Here is a 24,829-nt window from a genome sequence, read left to right as displayed (position 1 = left end):
TGTTGGGAGCAGATCCTTGTAGGAAGCTGGAGTCCTGTGAATGAGAAGTATTCTGTACAACCATGGTGATCTACCTGGTAATTTACAAAGCCCAGGGAATACACTGGGGGACCTGGTGGCACAGATAGTTCTACTCCTCTGGCGCTTTCTTTTCATCTGAAATGTTGCCAGGTTCTCTGCCGTGGTGGGAGCAGACCACCCAAACTGCCCTGGGGCTGTAAGACTTCCAGGGAGAACTTTGGCATTGGTATCCAACACCAACCTGGCCACCTGGTCCACGTCCCCAGCAGATGCCAGTGTCTCTGGCTGCTCAGCAGGGACTTTGAGAGAATGTGGTACAAAACAGGTTCTCAGCATACCTTGTCACCGTGTGGCTCTGAAATGCTTCCAGAGGCCCTGGCAGTCATAGTCCTGCTGCCTTGCTGGCTCTGACTCGACTTGGTGGCAGATGGCAGAGCTACGGGTATGGTGGTGCCGGAGAGGAGATGTCTGGGGAAGGTGGCTGTCACTTTTCTGGACAGAGTGTGCCTGGGTTAGTTCTGTCCCAGGATGAGCTGTCACCTCTCTGTACTCTTGACTAAGATGGTACTTAGACTTCATGGCCACTGATCAGAGTAAAATCCTGGAAGGATTGGGTGGGCGGTGGAAGGCCTTTTCCCAAGATCCTTTGGTGCCTCGTACAGGTGTGTACGAATCGGCATCATTCATACACCTTTAGAGCTGCAAAGGGCTTTGATAATTAATAGTGTAATGGTTCTCAACCTGGGGACCCCAAAAGCAGTAATGAGGGGTGTTTGTTTCTGGCATTTGGTCAATATAAAAATAATAAACCCAGAAATCAGATCCATACCCATGACAAGCCTTCTCCTGCTGACAGAATGTTGAGTTTCTTTGCTTTGGGCTGGAATTTATGCAGTGGATGAGTTAGCATGGGTTTGTGTCTGTTGATAAAAAGCTCTGGTTAACAGTGATTTATATTGCTGATTAATAAATCCAAGAAGATGAATTAATTCGTAGTTAATAGATGTAGTGTGCTTGCTAGACATAAACCTCCTTAAACATGGGATCTCTTGGGGCAAAGTTCTAAAAGGAGACCTTTATGATGAAAAGGGGAGAAACTGCTGATCCAGTGCAACTCTCCTCTTACAAATGAAGACATGAGAGACTCAGAGAGGTGGAAGCACTGGCTCAAAGTCACTGGGTCCTGAAGCCTCGGTTGAAGCTAGGGTTTGTGTCCTCCACTACCAGGTTCCCATGCTTCCCATGACACCCTGGTGGCTCCAGGCCCACTCTCTGGAGTCAGCTCCACCAAATCAAGCCACTGGTTTTTTTGAGCTCCAGGAGGGATTGGGCTGTGGGTCACCCAAAGGGGGCTTCCAGAGTCTAGACCCTGGTGATGCTGGAAGTAGGAGTGTGTACCTGCTTGGCTAAGCCTGCTGGCCAGCCAGCCACCCCGTCCTTTTTTAAAGCCATGTCATTTGTATTGTCATTATGGGCAATACCTAAGGGGAAAAAAAGGCCAGTCCTTAGGAAATTCTGAATAGGAAAAAGAAAGAAAGGGAAGGCAAGCAGGGAGATTGAACTTCACATCTTTAAATAGCATCTTTTTCTAGCTGATGGGGAGACATTCAATGCAATCCATGGGCCAGGAACTTGGAACCAATGAATCCAGTTAATTCTTGCAACAACCCAGTCAGGCAGACGGTGCGAACCCCACCACACAGAGGAAGAAACTGAGGCTCAGATTTATTTGGTGACTTGGCAAAAGGCCTGGCAATCAATTAGCTTATCAGGGATCCAAAGCCAGGTCTCTGTGGCTCCAACGCCAGCCTCATTTCTGTTGCTTCTGGCTGACCCTTACCTTTACTCCTCCCCTGCAGACACATAGAGAACTGGCGTAGTCTTCACACGCTCAACGCCGTGGACATGGAGCTCTACACTGGACTTCAAAAGCTGTGAGTGCACCTGGCCACAGAGAGGCCTTTCCCTGTGGAAGGGGTGGATGTCACCTGGTCTGCCTTCTGGGGTGACGTGAGGGGCACAGCAAGGCTGCCATCCACGCTTTCTCCCCCGGGTCTTCTTTTGGTAGAGTTGGCAACATACACTTAGGGGACACCAGAGGCTTCAAAGGCCATCTCTTCACACCCCTTTGTTTCACCCTAGTCTAGAGAGGCAAGGGGGTTGTGTGAATTCCCATCTTGAAGGTAGGGTTTCAAGGTAGGCCCGGAACCCACGCATGCTGGGTGAGTGTCCTTTCCCTACCCTTATGCTTGACTGATGAGCCCCATGGAGTATGAGATTTCCCAGCTACTTCCACCCTTGGATGTCAGTGCTAGTGACTGTGGGGACCTGGAGTGGGGAGAGGGACAAGGAATAAAGAGGGCTGCAGCCCTGCCATCACTGTACCAGCAGAAGCCCTGGTCCTTACCCACTGGCCAGGATGGGTGGAGGGCAGCTGCCAGTATGACCCCTGACCTCCCAGCCTCACACAGGGCCCTGGGGTGTGTGAGCCCAGATGCCTCCCTGAGCAACCCCAGCAGGACACCTGTGATAATTGGCAATGAAAAGGTGCAGATAATCCACAGGGCGGCTGCAGGGCCAGCCTTATCCTCACCCCCTGCCAGCCTCAGCCCAGAGCAGATATCCCTCTGCAACTTGAGCTCTGCTGATCCTCTTTTTCTCTCTGTCTAGGACCATCAAGAACTCAGGACTTCGGAGCATTCAGCCCAGAGCCTTTGCCAAGAACCCCCATTTGCGTTATATGTGAGTAGAGCTGGGCTGCAGGGATGGGGTCACATGGCAGGGACTCTTGGGGCAGTGAAGCCGGAGACCTGAGGTCTAGACCTGGTTTTTTACTTCCAGGGACTCTTGGGCAAGGTTTTGAACTTTCTTGGGCTTCCAATTTTGCCTCTTAAAAGGATTATTTTGGGTTTGATTATCTCTAAGTTTCCTGTCAGAAGGAAAAATGTAGGACCAGGGGCTGAGAGGGAGAGTCAGTCTCCTGACACCCAAGTGTGTTCACTTTCATGATGAAACTTGCAGTTTTATGGGAACGTAAATGATAGGGAATTCCACTCATATGTAATGTGAATACTACACTTCTGGGACCATAAGTAGGCCCATAAGAGTGTGTATGTGTGTTAGGACTTGGGGGGTTGCAAGAAGAAAGAAATCATGGCCAATAGCCAGTGTTATGTCTAAATAGATTCTGGGTTCAGTGGGGAAAAGCTCAGAGAAGTGGAAACACCTGTATAAGGTCACACAGATTTGTCTGGGACAAGCTAGAGGTCAAGTGGTTATGGGTGGGGGTTCCTGTCTATCTGTGCCTCCTTCATCCTGTCTCTACCCTTTCCCTAGTGGGGATAGAATCACAAGAGTTGATGCTTCCTCTCTAAGCCGAGTTCTGGGCTGATAGACTTTGGGATTTAATGAGGACTGCCATTTCCTGGGGAGAAAGTGGGCATGAAAGGAAGCCTGGGGTGAGTGATTAGGGGAAGTGCCAACCCGCTGCACCCGTAGAGGGGTACTTGTTGTCTGGGTCAACTCCAAGGATAGTGGCCATCTCAGACACCCACTGGGCATGTTCCCAAAGAGCAGAGGCTCTGCAGGAACCAGGTGGGGAGGGGTCTATTGCCTTTAGGGAGAAAGTGGAGAAGTGGTGTGCCTTGGGCTAGTCTTTCCTGTGGCCACTTAAAAGTTTCACTGACTGAGCACTTTGCATTTGGTAACGGAAGGGCAGCTGGGCTGGAGAGAAATTGCATGCACCGACCGGGGCAGAACATCCAGGGGAGCTGTAGGAAGTGGAGGGTAGGGAAGGTGGGGAAATGGAAGAGATCACAGTGAATCCTGGTGGAGGAGTTGTTTTTTCTTTTTTGGGGGATCCTGACCTTACCCCTGGAGTGAGTGCTTGATAAATATTTGTTTATCAGTATGGCCACCTCTGCTTTCTGTGGAGCTTTCTTTTCTCTGGAAAGAGCAGGCTCTATGGCCACTGCTCAGGGCTAGATGTATCAACTCCAGGGGACTGAGACCTCCCTTTCAGCTGTTTAATTTAGCTGTTGCCTCTTGCCCCAGAGTAGCCTCTGTGGTGAGAGTCTCCTGATGTGTGTTCTTTGCAGCTGGAGGCATAGCTGGGACCAGAGGAGGGTCTTGGACCAGATGTTCCAGGTGTTTATTTTATTGGGGGTTTGAGTTTCACTGTAAAACATCCCAAGGGAAAAAGCTTTTCATATATGAGAAGTCTCCGTTTTCTTAGTAATTCATACAAGGGTCACAAAGCCAAATGCCCATGGTGGACCAGGTGGGGTCACGTGTCCCCTCCAAAGAGGCAACCAGTCATCAGTTCCAGCTGACTGCTGCCACGTGGAGGTGGGGCCTGGTGTGGTCAGACTTGTTTCCAGAAGACTTGGAGATTCCGTGAAACAACTCAAGTTTTAAATGCTGCCAGCTAAAAACAAGACCCTTCATCTCCATGGGCCATACGAAACTACTTCCATGAGCAGAATGTGGCACGCGGAGTGCCAGTTTGTGGTGCAAGGTCGTATTTGGGGTAGGGATGCTGTTGATGTGAGACAAACGCTGTTCTCTTTGAGGACAGGGGCTGGGTGCTCAGGCCTCAGAGCCTTCTAGGGCACGGTGTCCCTGCAGCTCTTAGGGAGGTGGAGAGGCTTCGGGACCCAGGCTCAGGCGTGGGAGCAGGGTTGCATCTTGGGCTGCAGGTGGCTCTGAAGTGGGTTGTACCAGAGCATGTCTTTGGCTTGCCCTTGAAGATCCTGGAAGAGGGCTGTGACCCACTGTCTCTTTTGGAATGATACGGGGTCTGCTGAGTGGTGGCAGCGATAGAGGCTGGTGGAGGTTTGCAAGATTCCCAAGGCTTTGTGGGTAGGAGGACCTAGTTGGAGTAGGACCCAAGGCTACCATTGAACCTGCCTATGACCTTGGGCCCTGTTTTCTCCTGGACACATTGGCCAGCTCTTGCCAAAGTACTTGCTATTGGCTACAGGGGGATTACCCAGAAGGATGGATGACCATTAGTTCACCCCCAATTTGAGTCTGGCTGTGCATTAGGGGCAAGTCAGGGTGCTCAACCTAGTTCAAGAAAGTCAGCACCCAGTCAAGTGGCTCTGATAGGCACAGTGGGATGCCCAGAGGAGCCTGGGGGTCACCGAGAGACGAGTCAATAGGATGAGGCAGAGGCACTGGCATTATCCACGGGTTTTATTTATTAACTTTTCTTATTTATGGAGACACACCAAATTCCCAATTGAGTAAATTTCCCGGCAGCTTTGGGACATTTTCTCCTGGCAAATGGGCCAGGTTTCTCTGCTGTCTCACAACATCTTCTATTTATGTCCTCTAAATGCATTTACAAGTCTTCTGGCCCCAGCTGAGCAATCACAAGATGATCACTTACTCCAACACTAATTGCTGAGCCCTGGCTTGGCGGCTTTTTTTTTTTTTTTAGGGTGATGTCTGAGAAGTCTTTTCTTCTTTCTTCTGTATAAAATAAGAAGTAGGAAGTGATATCATTGCCCCTAGTACTGATGTCAAATTGTTCGAGTTGTTCTGATTGGTTGAACTGTCTCCCACCCCTATGCTACTGTTGCGTTAATCAGTGTAATTCTTCTTCAGGCCAGAAAATGAATTGACAAAGTTTTGGCCAAGTTGTCTGCTACACAGTAGTCTGGAGATTAGGACTCTTGGGCCCTACTTCATGGTTTATGAGTGACTGACCATCTCCTCTTGACTGCTTCAGTTTTCTCTACCTTTTGTAGAATGTGGAAAATGAGATATGGATGAATACACATCAAGGGAAACCCTTTTTTGAGAGATGGGAATATTCTCCACCTTTGTATCCCTTCTCTGATCCTAAGAATTTTGGATTAAGGATTTTTAAGGATAAGGATTTCTGAGATTGATAATTGTAATAGCTATATGCCAATCTGAAAAGTGGGCATAATAATAGTGGCTATTCTAGGGATGGGATGTGGTCAAGATTAAATAAGAGGCGCATACAGCTCTCAGCCCAGTGACCAGGAAATAGTGAGTGTTCAAAGAGAACAGTTGCTAGTAATGATAGTAATTATTGTTATTATTTCTGATGATGATTATACAATCAAAGAGAAAGGGTTAGGTGACCTTGATGGGTATTCTGACCACTTCTTTGTCCTGGAAAAGCTGAATTTCTGTCTCACAGTGGAGCCCACCTCTCTGGTGACTGGAATACTCATATTCTCCAGCATCTTTCCTCATTGTACACTGATGAATAAATCCGGATAAGTTCTCTATTCTCCCCTTTTATCCCCACTTGCTTTAGACTGTATGTAGACCTCTCTGTAGATGCTGTCAGTTTCAGAAAGGACCTAAGCAACTGAAACTGATGAGCTGACAACTTTCTTTATTTCCACCTGAGTTGAGATCTTGTCCACCAGCATTATTGAACTTGGGTTGTTCTCAGAGTCCTCTGAGCCCCGCTTCTGCAGCTGGCCCCTCTTTCCCTTTATGGGGTGTGTTTTCTCTGGCATGGCTCACACAGACTGGATCACCACAGTCTGGGATCCCCATACATGAAGAATGTAGACATCTGTCTATGAGCTGCACTCAAACAATGGTACTTCCTTTCATCTGTAGAGCTCTTCATGGTTTTCAAAGTGCTTTTCCATACATTATCTCATTGAATTCTCATAACCATCCTTGGGGCAGGGGTATGGTAGGTGGCTTTATTTTACAGCACAGAAGATAGGCCCAGAGAGGCTCTGACTTGTAAGTAGCAGAAGTAGAACTGCACCTAAGTCCTCTGATTCTCTTTCCAGGAATCTTTCCACTATAGCTCATGGGCCAGAAGAGGCAATGTTTCTTCACAGAAGCAATTTAAAAAGTTACTATGTTTTGCTAGTCATTACTATGTTTAGAAAACCGCATAAAACTGCTGGTATCAGAAAAGAAAAGGGAAAGGCTAATACTGATTGAGAACTTCCTGTGTGCCAAGAACTGTGCCTGGTGCATTTGCAAATATGAACTCACTTACTCCCCACCGTAACTCTAAGTTAGGAGTCCTCTCTCCCCATTTCATAGATGCAAACACTGAAGCTCAGAAGTTATAACTGAGTTCTCCTAAGGTTACACAGTAAGTTAGTGGAAGAATCAGAATGTGGACTCTAAATCCTTTGAATCTGAAGTCCGTGTACTTTTTTACATCCCAGGAGCGTTTTGTCTCTCTGGTTTTCACAGCAAGAACTTCTTATAGGAGGGGTGGGCATCTTTAAAGTTCTGTGAAAGAGCTGCTCTTTCCCCCTGGGGATTCAGTACGATCCATCCTCAAAGAGCTCTCTTGAGAAAGCTCTGTTTAGTTCCTCTTTCTATTCAGGTCAAATCCTATAATGACAGTTACATTACAACCTGAATATCTTTATTATGAAAGATTTCTTAGCATTAGCCTATGGCCTACTTATTTCCAAGAATATTTAATGTAAGATTCCAGCAAGCCAAGAGAATTTATTTAATCCCTAGAGTTGACTGTGGTGGGATCTCTCTTGGGCTCCATTTCTTGCTCTTTTCCAAAAAGCTCTGGATGCCGGACTAACTTATTTCTCCTTTCAGAAGCAAACGTGCACTCAATCTTTAGCTGGGAGAGTCAGCCACCAGAGTGGGGTGAAAGATGGAGAATGTCCTGATTTGAGCACGATTGTGTCAACCGTGTTATGTTTGCAAGGACAGGAAGTCAGTGATGCTATGTGGATAGGAAAAGAAGAGGTGGCTAGGATCCCTACCCTTTCAAGACACTGACTGCATAGGTAATACATTTCTCTTGAGATTATTGGGGTGAAAAAATGATGACATGGATTTATTATGTATTATAAATTACTCAATGTTCTTTCTCCTTGGAATAACCCCAGATTCTGAGTTTCAAGATAGTGTGTAGACAGTATCTCAGTAAATTTTTTTTTCTGCCTGCCCCCTTACCTCTGCACTGAGACTTTTCTCCAAGTCCCAAAAGGATTGGCAACTGGCACACTGGTCTCCCTCACTGCTTCTCCACAAGCATCCTCCTTCTTCTGTTCTTTGTGGAGGCCTTAGCCATGAAATGCGGGATAGCTGACAGTAAGGAGCATGGGCTTTGAAGATAGAAAGATCAGGATTCAAATCCTAGATCTTTCACTTCCTGCTGTTGACCTTAGGCAAGCTATTGAACTTCTCTGAGCTTTGAAAGGAAAATAAGAGTTCCTACTTCATAGGATTGTTCTTAGCCTTAAATAAGACAATGCCTGGAAAGTGCTTAAGACAATGTACTATGAAAGACTCAATATATATATTTTTGCTATTATTAAAGACTTCCTCCCTACACATGTTGGTCTCCAATTGTTTAGAATCATAGACAGTTAAAGCTAGAAGAGTCCTTAGAACCAACTCCCAAATTTGTATTCCTATCCTGCCCTTTAGCTTCCTGTATCAAACTGCCTACTTGCGTGCCCCAGTCACGAGTCAACCTTAAGTTGTCCAAGACAGGATTCTTGATTTCATACCAAACCCTTCCTCCTAACCTCTTCTTCCTCAATGCTTCTTGTTCTTGTAAGTGGTACCATCCATCAAATTACTCAGGCCAAAACCTTGGGAGACATTCTTGATGCCTCTCTTTCCTTTACCTGCTCAACTGCTTCTTCTTCAGTTTAATAAATTCATAAAATATTTTGTATCCATCTGCTTATTTACCCTTTCCATCCTCATGTCTATTGTCTTGGTCCAAGTCATCATCCCCTCCACTGACACTGTGACAGTAGCCTTCTAACTTAGGTTTTCCATGCCTTCACTTTTGTCTGCTACATTTCATTGTCCACACAGTTGCCAGAGTGATATTTTAAACATATAAATCCGATCATGCCACTTAGCTGCTTAAAGCTCTCCAATTACTTCTTGCGTTACTTACAATAAAAGCTAAGCCCCTTTCTATGGCCACAGGACTCACATGGATATAGTTTCTGTCTCCCTGTCTAATTGTCTTGTATTTTTCCCCTTGTTCTCTCTGCTGCAGCCTTACAAGCCTTTTCAGTCCCTTAAATGTGCCAAGCTCATTCCCACATTGGAGTTTTTGTCCCTGTTGACCCATCTGACCCAGACAGATACCCTGCCCTGGATCTTGGCATGGCTGGCCCCTTCTCATCATTCACTCAAATGCTACTTTCTTAGCAAGGCCTCCTGACTGCTCAAACTTTGTGGCCTTCCTTCTCCTTACAAATAGATCACATTTTATTCTGTCATGTGGCTGAATCATTTCCTTCACCTTTATTACTATCGATCATCTGCAAGTATCTCATTCAGCTATTTGTTTAAGAGTTGATACTCTATCTCCCACACTGGAATATAAACTTCCATGGAGCAGGATCTTTTCCCTGCTATATCTCCAGCACTGAGAACAATGCCTGTCATATGCCAAGTGATCGGTAGTGATTTGTTGCATGTACAAGTGACTCTAGTCTGATTTGATCATTTTCTGGATGACAAGAAGGATGTCTTGAGTGGAGAAGAATTCTGACCAAGATCCCCATGGATAAGAGTTGAGCCAGGACTAGAATGTGGGTCTTGGTACGCTCTGTGTGGCATTCCTCCCATCATATTTATCCTGTCTACTTTCCTTGGGTCTTATCTAGCCAGAGATCTTCACACTTCTATGTATGGTAGAAACCATTGCAGCCCTGTTTAAAAGAAGGGACATATGGGCCGGGCGCAGTGGCTCACACCTATACTTCTAGCACTTTGGGAGGCCGAGACAGGCGGATCATGCGGTCAAGAGATCGAGACCATTCTGGCCAACATGGTGAAACCCAGTCTGTACTAAAAATAAAAAATCAGCTGGGCATGGTGGCGTGTGCCTGTAGTCCCAGCTACTCAGGAGGTTGAGGCAGGAGAATCACTTGAACCTGGGAGGCGGAGGTTGCAGTGAGCTGAAATCGTGCCACTGGGCTCCAGCCTGGTGACAGAGCGAGACTCTGTCTCAAAAAAAAAAAGAAAAAAAAAAAAAGAAAGGGCATATGGGCAAATATTACATGCATATCACTTATATTATTGGAACGTACAAATATAAATAGTACAGAATCATATCACAGTATCACGCTGCTGAGGTGTGATACAAAAATGTACAATGAAGGTAGGTTGCCTCTTTGAGCTTTCTTCTCATTCAGTTCTTCTTGCTCAGAGCTTCCACCAAACATCCTGCTTAAGCTATTGCCTCTAACCCACCCTCATCACTAATTTGGTTATTTTGATAAGTAGTTGAGCGTATGTGCTCTTGAACCACATGGCCTGACATTCGATTCTGGCTTTATCACATGTATCTGTATATCTCGGGCAAGTTACTTCACATATCTATGCCTTAATCTCCTCTTTTGGAAAATGGGAATAATATGGTTGTTAGCAAGACTAAATGAATTAATGTATATGAAGCATTGAGGAGAATGTCTGGCCCATAACAATAACCCAATATATGTTAGTGGAGATTGCTGTTATTATTCTTTAGAAAATTGTAACGTACAAATATAAATAGTACATATAGCAGATGATCAATATCAATATCATCTAAAATTGATATTCTAAAATGGATCAATTTGATTCTAAAATTGATCATTATCATGATGAAAATATTCTAAAATTGATCGTCAGTATTCTAAAATTGATTCACAACTCTGTGAATATATGAAAAACTTTTGAATTGTACATTTTAAGTGGTTGAATTGTGTATATCTATTGCTCTATCTCTTTATGTCTCTCTTTCTCTCTATCTATCTCTCTGTGTCTATCCTGTGTTCCTTCTTAGAAGACGCTTTCAGAGCCTGTGTGGGGCCTACTATGTCTCTTTTCCTCTGCTATGGGGCAAAGGATGTTACTGTTCCAGATGGAGGCTGCTCCATTAGCTGGAGTCTTGTTGGGAAGATGATGGGAGCAAAGCCACAGCTGACCTCTGTCGACATGTAGCGTGAGAGAGAAATACACTTTTATTGTGGCTAAAAAAAAGAAAGAAAAGATAAACCAGGAATGACAGAAGCTGTAATCAGTGTATGGAGTAGATAGGCTACTGGGGGTGCGTGAAACTTGGTGTCTAAGCTATTACCCAATTCTTTTCTCTCCTACTCAAGATAGGGTCTCAGAACACAGATGAGAGAGATGTTATTACAGGGAAAGTTTTGAACCTCCTCTAATGTAAGTATAAGGAAGTAAATGGTGAGTGGTGGTTCTTCATCAGTGGCTATGGGTTGTTGGTGACACAGCTCACACCTTTGACAGATTGCAGAAACAGCTGACATTCTCCAGGGACTTCCAGCACAAGGCAGTGGAGGAGCCGCTGGAGGGCTCTGAGCAGGACTGCTGACCTGAGATGGGCGGGAATGGTTGGGCAGCCTTATGGAGCAGGTGACAGCTGGCCCGGCTTTGGAGGAGGGTGGGCTTGGGTTGGCAGACAGCCTGCTTATGGCACAGGGCTGCAGCTTACCATGGGGTGTGCACAGCTGTTTCCCCCTGGACTTTCTGCTAGAGCTGTTTGGACATGTGCTGATGGGTACAGGCCACTGAGCCTGTCTGTCAGGTATACTGAAAAAATTGCCAAGGGAACAGCATTTGGAAATGGAGCCATTTGTCCATGGAATAGGATTTTCACAGAGTGAATGATGTGGGAGGCTTGAGTCAGGACTATATGCAGTAGTGTGTCTGGGTGGAGGCCAGGAGGGAAGATGCTGGGCTTTGGGTCCATATGAGTATATGGGAGGGGCTGGTGGGGATGGCTGTCAATCATTAGAGGTATTTTTTGGCTACAGCAGGGCTAGGTGGCCACATCCTGCACATCCCTTTGGCTCTTTCTTGGCCTTATGCTGTGACCTTGAATAAGCTATTTAACCCATTTGGTCTGTTTTCACATCTCAAACGTGAGACAGTGTTATAAGTGGCCCAATCCTGACCTCATAGCATTTTGGGAAATTCTTCCTGGAAGAAAGGTTGCATCTGGGTCACAGCTGGGGCCACTGAGGGGCAGGACCAGAGGAAATCTGTTGTCTATTTATTTTGGTTTTACCCACTTTATTCTATTCCCCCATCTCACCTCCCTGGAGGGGCAGGCATTCCAATGCAGTGAGTTCCAGGGACATAACATCAGTGAAGCACTGACTATAGACCAAGCATTCCTCTATGCACTTTATATGTCATTTCATGCTCATAATAGCAAGTGGACATCATTGTTGTCCCCATTTTTTTTTTTTTTTGAGACAGAGTCTCGCTCCGTCACTTAGGCTGGGGTGCAGTGGCGTGATCTCGGCTTACTGCAGGCTCCTCCTCCCGGGTTCATGCCATTCTCCTGCCTCAGCCTCCTGAGTAGCTGGGACTACAGGCACCCGCCACCACGCCCGGCTAATTTTTTGTATTTTTCACCGTGTTAGCCAGGGTGGTCTCGATCTCCTGACCTCGTGATCCGCCCGCCTCGGCCTCCCAAAGTGCTGGGATTACAGGCGTGAGCCACCGTGCGTGGCCCTGTTGTCCCCATTTAACAGATGAGGAATTTGAGCCACAGAGAGGCTGAGTGACTTAACTAAGGTTTCATACCTGCTAAGTGGCAGAGCCAGAAACCAACTCCAGGTTGCTTGCCTCTAGAGCTCCAGAGCCTCCACTCTACCATCTCTTGGCCAGGGCCAGCTCTGGTCAGCCTTGGCTGTTTTCAATTCAGGAACCCAGCTGGAGAAGAGAGGGAGGCAGTAGGCTTCAGAGCAGCACTCCTCAAAATGAAGGGCAGATGGAGGGGAAGGCCCATGGGAGACCACGAAGGGAGTGCCTGAAACCATGTCCTGCCTTGCACCTGGTTGCTAGCAGGGTCTGGGTGAATGGGCAATGCCCCTTAGCCTACTGGCTGGCACTTGGGAGGGCCATTAACAGATGATTACACAGAGTGTGTATTCAGCATAGAGAATGGAGCCTGATGATCGAGCAGGTGGAGATGAATCATGCTGTGATATGTTGATGCAGGAGTGGCAGATTTCTATTTTCCCCATTTCCAGGGAGCATGGGGCTACACCAGCCCTGGATGTCTTTGGCCCATTTCGGGCAGGATTATGACTGTACGTGGCACACCCTGTTATAGAATGGGAAAGAAGGGGATATGGGCCAGCTTAGATAAGCTCCAAGGCTCTGTCTGCTCTAACATCCTGAAATTGTGTGCCTGTGTATGCAACTTTAACATCTGACACCTCATAGTACAATCAAGCCATGCTATTTCTGTAGGTGTGCCTGGGTCCCTGCATTCTTTCCATATCCCAGCCCCTATGGCACATGATAAGACTGAGTGGAGCCCTTATTGTCCTCTTTTAAATGGATCCTTCCTGCTTTTATTGAACCCCAAATGTGTTATTGAACCCCATATGTGTTTTGCACTGCAGAATTCACCAAGCTTCAGATTTTCAACGGATATTTCTTAGTTTCTACTCTCGTATCTGCTGCCTCCAAAGAAAGTAAATTCCCAGTCCCCTCATACCGTTAGTCTCCTGGGTGCCTACCTCTTCTGAGGCACTGTAAAGGTATTGCTCCTGGTTCCCTCATGAGGCAGGTGGCAAACTTCCTAAATTGAATTTCCTTTTTCTTGTCTGCTTGTGTCTCTCCTCCAGATGCCCTGTGGTCCTAAGATTACTCATGCCCCCCAACCCCCGATCATTTCTTTCTGTTCACTTTGTTTGTGGACCACATTCTGATTCACCCAGGACAAGATAACATGGCCACGTACCTCAACTGCTGGCCCACTGCATGTTTGTGATACGTACTTTGCAATCTCTTAGTCGAAAACCCTAACCTCTTCCTGGAGACTGTGTTCTTTCTGATTTCAGTTATCTCAGTTCTCTAGAATCCCCTGGACTGAACCTTAAGAATTTTCTTATAACCCCGTCAGCCGTTGCCTTTCAAAAACTCAGTGTGATGCTGAGTAAACATTCTGGCCAGAGGCTGTGCATCTCCTAGTCTTGGGGATTAGACACTGTGCTCATATTTTCCATCCTTGATTATTCTCAGTAGATTTTCTTCTCTTTTTTCCCCCTCTTCCCTAAGGCTTCATTACCTCCCATTTGTTCACATCTCTTTTCTCCATTTTTCTTGTTAAGGACAGATTTAGAAAATGAGTTCAGTCTCTTGGCTATTTCGGAGTCATCATTAATTTCTGTTCCTCTTCATTCCTTAGCAGGCTAACAGCCTTGTGTCTCTTTCTCCCTTGTTTCCTCCTAATGGGTCTTTGAAAGTCTCTTTTCTTCCTGAGTTAACCCCTTTGCCTTTTGGGGCTTGCCTTGGGCCCAAGAGGCCTCTGCCCTTTCTGGGTGGTCTTCTGGGTGATGCAGCCACTGCGATTGTTCTGGGTTTAAAGGGTACTGGGTCTCCCAGAGGGAGTAAGCCATGCACTGCCTCTGGCCGACTTCATGCAAGCTGCAGACGGGGTCTCCCAAGATGCACCTTGAAACCCATCTGAGGGGTCCAGGTGAGGCCTGAAATATGCCTGTGGAAAGGTATGACCCTCTCAGTGATGTGTATGCTCCATGGGGGCAAAGACTAGGTCTCCTTAAATCCTGTTTTCTCAATGTAAAATTTGTATTTGGAGAACAAATGACTGACTGAATGAATGACTGAGGGAGGGGGAGAAAGAAGAAGGGAAAACACCACACACTTTGAAGGTAGGCAGACTAGGCTGTGAACCCAAGTTTGACTTTGCCAACTCTTTCACTTTGCATTCTTGGCCAAGGAGCTGAGCTTCTGTGTCCTTCCTAGGACACAAGGAAATAATTCCTACCCCGCAGGGCTTTGGGTGAGGATTAAAGGAGTGAACATAAAGCACCTTTCTCAGTGGCTGCACGTGGTAGGTACTCAGTAAATGGCATGTCCCACACCTTGGAAGCTATTTTAGAACCTTGATCCTTACTAAGGGTGTTCAGAAGCCCAAGCTCGAAGCCCCTGGGTTTGAGGCATCTTTGGGATTCTGCTCCCTGTATGTGGGGAGAGCAGAAGCTAAAGGGGAAAGGGAGTTACAGAGCTGGGGTGGGGATCTGGCTGGAGCCCCCTAGCAGAGACCCTCCATGTCTTCTATGGCAGCCTCAACACATATGCACCCTTGACAGCTCATCAGTGTATTGCCATTACCAAGAGGGAGCCTTGTCAGTCTATTACTGTTATTCTCAATGAGGAAATTGAGATAGAAAAAAGGGGTGCAGTGACCTGGAGCCAGTCCTGTGGGGAGATTTAAGAGCTGGATTTAGAGCATGGCTTGCTGGTTCTTAAGCCTCCATTGCAGCCCACTTCATCCCTGAGTCCCTCTCCCTTCCTCTGACAGCTGTTTCTCTTTGGATCTGGTCAACTCTCCACCTCAGGTTTTACATCTGCATTTCTTTAATGTGGTTGCCTTTGGCTTTTTCCATGATTGTGAAGCCTCCACCCAGGATAACTCTCATCCCATTTGCATCTGGAGGGCCGGTTTATACAGACAGAGGGGTTGAATTCTCTAGAGGGCCTGGGGTGTAAGGCACCACTGAGGGCCATCTGCCTGTCTCTGTGACAGGGTGACCTGGCTAGATGGGACTTCATCTGGCTTGCTAGAGCTGAGGCTTTGCTGACCATCAGAGTTGCCTGGGGTTGGGCTTAGGGGAGTCATCTCAGTTCATTTCAGAACTGACTTTCCAGAGTGATGAGGGCCAGGGAATCCTCAGGGACCCTACAATGGGCCTGTTGGGACCCTGACCCAGAGCCCGCATCCTGGGGGTGTGGTGGTCTGGTTCTTCTGCTGCCCTGGTGGTGGTCAACATGTTGTTATGGAACATAGAAAGAGTGCAGACCTGTTCTCTTTAGACGGTGCACAGGTGACCTCCTCCTCTCTCTGTTTCCTCATCTATAAAATGGGTCCCAAACTGTTGCCTGTACATGCCCCTACAGGGTTATTGTGAGGACAGAGTGAACAATGTTGAGAAAGGACTTTGACAAACATAGAACCTGAGTACCCAACAGGGTGCTGTGGGCTGTAGTGAGGGAATCTCACCAAAGCACTGGACTCCAGGAAAACTTGATGAAAGGACTTTACCTCTTGGGTTTTACTAAAAATGGAGACCAAGAAAAAAATGCAACCTGGTCTCAGTTTGAAGATCAAGTTATGAAGATCTTGTGTAGAGTGTTGCTGATGCAAATTGTGTCAACCTCATTGCCTGAAACAAGCATTCCCCGAAACAAGCATTCCCCCTGCCCTTGAAGCTGGCATGTAATCATTGATTTTTTGTGCTTTAGAGTCCTACAAAGTCCACTCATAATGGCCCTTGGGGTCCTGTGGGACTTTTCTGAGACATGAATACATTAATACCCTCCAGAAACATCTGTTTAGGGCCTTCTCTGCCTCAGGAGATTTCATGCAAATTCTCTTAATTCGTGCAAAGGTGAATTAAGTTTAGGTCTTTGGCTTCAGTGGGATAGTCTAGGGGTGGGAGAGGGAGACAGCATGTAGAGATGGTTACTATACATAACAGTGTGATGAGGACTTGGGGCTCCCTGGGAGCATTTAGCACAGGCGGGGGATGCATCTTTGGGGATAGGGAGGATTCCAGCAAGGAAGGCTTCCAGACCACCTGAAACCTGAGGATGGGTGTGAGTCAGCAGCTGAAAGAGGCTTTCTGGGGACATGGGTGATGATTGTGCCAGGTAAAGGGAACCATGTGCTGCATGTCCAGAGGCCTGGCAGTGAAAGAGAAAGCCTGGTATGTTTGCAGGGTCTAGGCCTGTGGGACCCACTAGACCTGGAACCAGACTGACAAGGTGACTCCCCACCATGCTTCCCTGTGGCCGCAAAGTCAGTGTACTAAAGGGTTAGAATCTTTGCTTCCAGGTACCCTGTCTCCCAGTGTGGCCCTGTGACCTGAGATCTCTCTCACTGAGGCAGCAGAGTGATTCATGTTAGAGCAGAAGAGGGGATCAGGGCTGCAGCAGGACAAGACCCCCTCCCTGTGTGCCTCATTTGCTGCCAACTACAGGTATCTGATGCCTCTATGGCTCCTTCCAGAGGGACATCTTGGTGCTTCCTCCACAAGGGCCCTAATCTCTCTTACATACAAGTGTCCTAAAGATCACAGCATCCTAAGAGGTCTCCCTTGAACTACCTGCCATACTCTGACCCATTCTACATGTGTTTTCCATGCACTCTGCAAGGAGGCTGATTAAACATTGAAATCTCATCCTCTTAAATGTGCCTCTGATGTTCTTAGGATATGAACCAAACTCCCTGCCTTAGTCTGCTGGGTGAGTGTGAGGCCCATGCAGAAACCTAGGTGAGACAGTGTGGTATGGTGTAGGACCAGCCTGAAGACCAGTTCCAGCATCTCCCTGCATGTCCTTCAGGGCTCTCCACTAAAGCCACACTGCACTTCCCTCGATAACCCCGTGTGCCATGCCACCTCTAGCTCATGGCCTTTGCCTGTGCTGTTCCCTTGACTTGGAATATTTTCATACAGCCTCTGACTTGCTTTAGTTAATGTCTATTCCTCTTTCAGATTTCAGCACAAGCGTCAAGTGCACAGATCCAAAGGCCAAAGACATCCAGTGAGTTGGCCTAAACTACACGGCAATAGAAAGTAGGCTGCTGCCTTTGAGTGACAACAGCCTCTCCTGATGCTTGTTGAAACTGGGTCCATACTGTGCTGGTGCCTCTCAGGAGCAGGTACCTGCTCCATAGGGGAATTAAGGGAGATGACCCCCAAGTCTTCCCCCAGGAGTAAAAGGGCACCTTGGTTCTCTTGTCCTTACTACATCTGGCAAGTCCAGCTGTGTCCCTGAGGCAGGCAGCTCACTCCCTGCAGGAGGCAGTGGGGCTCCCCTCCCTGTGCCAGCTGTCCATTTGTAGCTCAGAAACCTTTGCCGATGCCAGCAAGGGTGGTGTTTGTAAAGAGCAACCGTGTGCTCCTTATTTATTGTGTGGAAAAGAAAACAAATTAAGCTCTTGTAATTATACAGTCAGACATGGCCTTAAATAAAGCTTAAGCAGTCAAACTCCATTTAGAATATTAATAATTGCCTTTCCCAGCCCTGATCCCCAGCAGCTTTCTCTCTTTCTACTCCTCCCTTACCTTCCCATCCATCTCCACTCTTCTTCTCCCCCAGCTCCCTCATTGGTGCAGACCTCTGCTTGGCCCTCAGAAATCTCTGGAAGACCCCCGGCAGTGACTAGGCATGCTTGAGAGCCCCTGGTGGACATTTCAGAGATCACTAGCAGCATTTATTAAGTGATTTAATAGTCATGGGGTTGTGCTAGAATATTCTTGTCCTGCCCCTGCCTCCCTTATTGTGGTTAATCCATGAGAAGTTGCATAATATTATGATTGAAGACACAAATTTTGTATCAGTCAGAATTGGGCTCTATTCCTACCTTGTTTGCTGACCAGCTGCGAGATCTTGGTCAAGTCATCTAATCTTTTTGAGCTGACTCTTCCCTCTGGTAAGAAAATCATCTCCCTCCTAAGCTTGTTTTAAGACTTGGGTGAGATAATGCATTTGAAGTTTTGGCACACAGCAAGTTTCTTACAAATATTAGGCCTTTCATATACTATAGCTCTAGATCATACCTCATATCAGAATTTTATGGAGTTTCTTATTTTCATTTTTCTGGACTCAAACATTTATTGATGTGCCCAGAGCCTGCAGGTACATATTAGGTCTCCCAAAGCATCTGTGAAGTGAAATGGATGCATCTGCCTGGGGCCTGGCAGGAGGACATGGAGTCGGGGTGGTCAGTAATACCATGTGATGTGTTGTTCGAGGGTCCACTGACATGCCTCCCCTCATGACTAATGACCAATTCTCTGAGCAATATGCTATCTTAACCACTGTGGCTATAGTGCTTTACATACCACATCTCAAAATACCATCTTATTTAATATGCTGTAATAAAATGAAGTAGCTAGCAATTACCATCATCCCTGTTTTATTAGTGAGGAATCTGAGAGAATGCATTGTCTGAGGCCACACAGCTAGAAGTAGTAGAGTAGGAGCCGGGACCCAAGTCTCAGACTTGTTCAAGTTCTAGCTCTTTTTTGCTATGCTGGGCTGTTTCCTATGCTGCTGCCAACACCTGGGAGGAGACTCACCTGTTTTCTGGATCTCAGAGTCGTGATGCTGCCTCAAGACTTAGTGTGAATCTCTTTTAGTTTCCTTTCCTGTGACATGGAAAATGCACAGCAGGACTGGTTTTACTTGTGATATGATGGTAGTTGGGTCATTGCCAGAAACTAACTTGAAAGTAGTTTGGAAACACTGAAAGATGGTTAGGTTCAAAATCTCTATTAGGTGATTATATGGATAATACCATAAAGGGCCTTGTTCAATGCAGGTAACAGGTGCTTTGGAAATGCTGGACACAGGATTCAGGAAGGACATGGGTCTTAAGTTTGTCCTTGGAGGAATTTTTGCAGTATTATATAGGAAGAGGGGAGAAAATTCATGGAATGTACATGTGTGCACATGCAAGCAAGCAGGAAACAAAGAGAAAAAAGAAGAAATATTTATTGTGTTAAGCTCTGTGTTAGGTGTTCTTCCAACAGTAATCCGTCTTCTTGTTTTACACATGAGGACTCCGGGGCTCAGAGAGGTTATGTAACTTGCTCAAGGTCACATAGCTACTGAAGAGATTTATTCATACCTATGAATGTCTGGTCCAGAGCTCATGTTCTTTCTGTTGTAACTGATATAAAGACCAGGTCACCTCTCTGAGGGTGGTCAGGAGTCCAACGTTCCCAAATGAATATTTAAAAATGGTTTCTTCTTGGGAGGGAAACTGATACTACCATTTTTGCTTACTCAACTCCCAGCCTCCATGGTTCTGTCCCTGGGGGTTCAGCACCATGGCCAGAGCCCAGGGAGCCCTCCCTTTCCTCCTGGGCAGTGAACTGTGAACAGCTCCCCAGAGAGAAGCTCCCAGGCCCTAGTCCCCGGCTCACCTTCCCCTAGCATTGTCACAGCTGCTGGTGGGCTGACCTGTGTCCTTAAGCAAATGCCACTGCCTTGGCACAAGCAAAGAGTCAGGTGCATGTGGTGGACAGGTGGCCTGCGCTGTGTTTGCCAGCCCTCCTGCTGGGATCTAGACCCAGATGTAAACAGTAGAGGGAGTGCCCCTTCCACTTCTGCCTTCCAGAGGTCCAGTCTAGAGTGGACGAGGATTGTGATTTATGACTTTGATTACCCTGCATTGAGGAATTATCTAGGGCTGTAGGATTCCAAAGGATCCTGAGCAGGAACAGGATTCTTTCTTCCAGATCAGAGCTCCCAGGGTCAGGTCTGTTCTGTTACTGTTGAATGGGGCCTGGAGCAAGTAGATTTGTCATGTGCTTTCTCACAGGAATAGATAAAGTGGGCCAAATGGCGAGAAAAGCACAGCAGAGCTGGCTGAGTTATGATGTGGGTGGGTTTGTCCCCTAGGCTGAGGTGATTTTTTCATTCTTAGAAGGTTTTCACCTGCATAGTATAAAACCAAGTCCCCAGCTGGAGATCAAGACAACTTCTTGCTTATGCGCATGTGCACATACACACACACATACACATACACACATACACACTCAGGTGAACGCATGCCAAGCGTTATGACAAGGGTGTGGATTTTGGAATTAGGCACATGGACTCAGGCCCTGTAATAACACTACCAGCTTCGTGACCTTGAACTAGCTATCTCACCTCTGAGCCATGGATTATTGAATTGCTTATCTGTCAATGAGAGCAAATCATTATAATAATATGGACCATAAAATGTTGTTGGGAAGATTCAATGGACAAATATCTTTAAAGCGTATAGTGATTAGCTCCTAACAAGCACACAGTAAACGTTACTTATTATTTTGATTTCTCAGAAAATGATTTCTGTATCCCAATTTTCTTTAGTTTACTCTCATGATTATTGGTAATGACTATGGAGAAGTCCTTATAGCAAGGAAAAGTGATTAGCAAGTTAATTAATTGTTTGCACTTATGTTCAGATCTCAAGATTTTAAATTAAGTTGAGGTCAGCCATAGCAGTAGTGCGGGTCTAAGAAATAATGAGTTGAGTTTGACACCCTGTTCAATGCAAGACTTAGGAAAACTGAGTCATTCAGTGAAATTTACCTGCATGCTTTTATTTAACAATGGTTGTGATCAAGGTGTAAATCATTCCTTCCACTTTGCACAAAGAACTACAAGCAGAAACACAGTTCACAAGTCCTAATATTAGTGATTATTCCTGAGAGTGCCAGCCTTTGGCCAGGCCCATGCATCCACATGCCCTTTTACTCTGTTCTCTTCCCACTTGTTTCTCCAAGTCTCAATTCAGATTGCATTGTCTCTATGCCCTCTTCAACTCAGATCATATTCAATCCTCAGCTCCTTGAGAATCTACATGGAACCAAGTTGGATGGGGGTTGGCTCTAGGGTCCGTATACTCAATATGAGATAAGAATTCTTATCTTGTCTCTTCCTTGAGTGAGTCTACGTGAACACTACCAGATCTCTTCAGAAGAGAGGCCATGGGGTGTAGGCATGAACACTGCATTTCCCAAACATTTTGCAGAATTGGGCAAGAGAGGCCAAAAGACTGTGCATGGTATAAATTACAGAAAATGGTGGTGTAATGACATTGTTGGTGAATAAATTAAAGCCCTGAATCATAAGGCCAGTAACAGAGAGGGGGCAGAGAAGTGTAATTAAAAGGAGAAAAGAGATGTTTTTAGCTGACACTGGAAGTGTGACAGAGATGGGGGAACGGTGGGGAGAGAGGGCAGCTCAGAAGAGAGGACATGGATATTTCTGGCAGTCAAGGAAGGTAAGAAATGCGGCCAGTACTTCTGAAGCTAAGGAGGAGAGAGGGACAATGGGGGCAATCTTAGTGGACACAAAACAACATGGGCTTTGGCAGTAAAGATAGCTGTCAGATGTACTCTGCAGACACAGAAAAAGCTGAATGGAAGAGTTCTGATGAAGACAGATGACATCCTGGAGAATAAGGAGTAAAATCAGGGGTTAACTGGATCTCCTTGGAATCGCAGCATTCTGGAGATTGTTCTCCAGTGTCACTTGTATCTGCAGCCGGCCGTTCTTGCAAATACTCTTTGACTTGTCCTTTGTAGGAATGAGAAGTAAACCAAGATATCTGGGGCAAGAGTGCCTGTCTTGGGCCAGGTGGCATGGGTAAGGCTGTGGCCAGCCTGGCTGCAGCCCACCACCATGTGGGTCCAGCAAGGGGTCAAGACCATGGGGAAAATTCAAATTCTGAGCCAGAAGCAATCCTTTTTAGACAAGAGTTCTTCCCTGGATTCCTCTGGAAATGGAGTAAATGAACAAATTTCTATGGGGAGCTGCCTTGTTCACCCCATACACCCAGTACACCCACATTTCCCAGCACAGTGTAGGTACCTAATTAGTGCTGAATGATTGCATGAGCAGAGATGACTTTTAAGATAGAGAAAACAAAATGATGCTAAAGCTGACTCTGTTTAGCGCATTTGCTCCTCTCTTTTGTTAACTGCTATAAAGTGACACCTAGATGGATGCGTGGCACATAGTAGGATCTCAGTAAATAACACATTGTCCAAAGTGGGACACTTTGGAGAATGGAAGGGAAACTAACCTGATGAAATTCCAGGATAATAGATGTGAGCTGGGACTGTTTGGGCAGACAGAATGTGTGGTCACCTGTCACCAGTACTTAATACAATGAATTAGTCTTGTATCCTTGGAACTATCTAAAAAAGAATGAAGGTCCTGCCTCCTTCTGGCCACATTACCTCCATTTATGCTTGGGCTCATTCAATAAACATCTACTAAGCACCTGCTCTGTACCAGGTATCTTGCTGGGCATCAAGAAGACAACTAGAGGGAAAAGCTGTGGTTTTACTCCAGGATTCCCTCCATTCAAGAGGCAGCTAGACTTTTGAGAGATACGTGATTTGACATTGCTGAGCTAGACAGATGGATGAAATGTTCTGGGAGCACGTGAGTGGGGAAAACCAGTCATCTGGAGGTGGTGGTCAGGGAAGGCTTCTCAGAGGAGGGATATATCAGTAAGTCATGGAAGATGATTAAGAATTTGCCAGGCATTCTGGGAGAAGACTGAATGTCAAGGACAACTGCCCAGGGCACAGGGCTCATTATGGATCAGCTCAACAACACCAGGTTGCTGGATGCTGGGAAATATTGTTGTGACTAAGACAAATGAGGCATTGACCTCATAGATAATATAAATTGCTTGCTACCAGATACAATATTATATAGTCCACTGGGGTTGTGATGGGGGAATTTCTGTATGAGTTGGGAGCCTGGAGGAGGGGCACCTACCCGACATGGAGTGGTGTCATTTCTAGGTGCTGACATTGGCCCCTAGGGAGAGATAGGAGGTAGGGAGAGAGCCATCCAGATACTCAGGTGGACTGGGAAGAGAAGGTTTTTGTGCCCTTTTTATACCAAGGGTATGGGGTTCCTCTCACTCTTTTGCAGCTAATGTCACCGGAGCAAACAGAGTGGCCACAGTACTGGACCAAGGCAGCAACTGCTCATGTACAGATCTAGGTCTAGAGGTCTCCCTGATCCTCCTGGAAGTCTGCGAATGAGGAGGGAAAGGCTGGGTGGGAGGCACCGGAAAAAAGACAGGAAGCTGGAGAAGGAGGAGGAAGCTGGGGTGTTGCATAGATAAAGCCCATCTGCCTCCCCATCCAGAGCTTTCAAATGTAATATTAAAATGTTCCTCATTATTTTCCTTGGATGAGTTTGCTATCCTGATGATATTAATTATTCTTAAAGGTCAACAGCGCTCTTTCGAATCCCCTTCTGTTCTATCATGTAATCAGTTAATTAATTGGAAACCATTTAGCGCGACTGGTGAGTGCGTTGTCTGGTGCAAGTTTTCTTGTTTTGTTGCTCCTGCAGTGATGGTTCCCTCCATGTTCCTGTTTTCTTTCAAGGATTTGGAAACTTGAGCGTGGGCCCCCCTCTCCCCTCTCCTTCTGCTGGCTGATCCCCCGTTCATTCACAGTTGGCTTTGGAGGTGTCGTCTCTTTAGCTTTTTCCTTTGTGAGTCCTTACTGGCAATACTAATTCATTTCCATTGAGTGCCTACCATGTGGTGGGCACTGTGTGGGACATCCGTATGTGTTATTTCACTTGATTCTCACCACCTCATGTGGTAGAGATTGTGCTCCCATTTCAGAAGAGAAGGGAGTGAGACTCAGCATAGAGAAGTGAGCTGTTCCTGAGTTGTCTAGCTAAAATGTGGCTGAGTAAGAACAGAACCTTCTGGAAGCCTTATATCCTGATTTGCTGTGGCGCTGGTGCTTCAGAGTATCTGGGAGAGGAAACTTGGGTCTTGTGATAGGGTTTTATTTAGAATTCTTGGTCCCAGGCGTTGCTGGTTCATTACAGGAGTGAGCACTTGAAATATGAAGCTGGAGCTCTGTCTTCCCCATCTTTCTTTATTGCGCTTCCATTTTGCTCTTCCATTTTGCTCTGATGTACACAGAGGGGATTCTTCAGCAGCTGGAGGGCAGATTAGAAGCAGGATTGCAATGCTTGTGGTGAAAAATCCCTGCCAGCTCCTGAATATGCCCAGCCCCCCAGCATGATGCAGTCACACCAAAAGGCCGACCTCTGCTGGACTCATGAGCAGCTCAGCATATTTGTTCAGCTGGGATCTCCTACCCAAATCCCTCCTGGAGAAGGGCTCTAGGATGCTCCAGCCCTGATGTGTCACTGTGTGATCACTCTACAAGACCTCTCCCTGCCTGGAGTATGTAGGTCATTTCTGGTTGACCTCTCTCCATGCCTTTCCCTGTGCTCTCCTTCATGC

General features: G+C 46.4%; 1 protein-coding gene across 6 annotated transcripts in view; it reads left to right on the top strand.

The window, feature by feature from the left end:
- The window catches only part of NTRK3 (neurotrophic receptor tyrosine kinase 3), a 382,386-nt gene that overhangs the window by 70,978 nt on the left and 286,579 nt on the right, over positions 1-24,829 (top strand). For all 6 annotated transcript variants that reach the window (XM_030814963.1, XM_030814966.1, XM_030814962.1 and 3 more), the window contains 2 exons: positions 1,881-1,955; positions 2,692-2,763. In XM_030814963.1, coding sequence (XP_030670823.1) covers positions 1,881-1,955; positions 2,692-2,763 — 147 coding nt within the window. The remainder of the gene's footprint in view (positions 1-1,880; positions 1,956-2,691; positions 2,764-24,829) is intronic.

The sequence above is a fragment of the Nomascus leucogenys genome, chromosome 6 (assembly GCF_006542625.1).
Source record: "Nomascus leucogenys isolate Asia chromosome 6, Asia_NLE_v1, whole genome shotgun sequence".
In the NCBI taxonomy this organism is placed as follows: domain Eukaryota; kingdom Metazoa; phylum Chordata; class Mammalia; order Primates; family Hylobatidae; genus Nomascus; species Nomascus leucogenys.
Note: the sequence above shows the minus strand (reverse complement) of the source record. Positions and strands in the feature narration are given on the sequence as shown.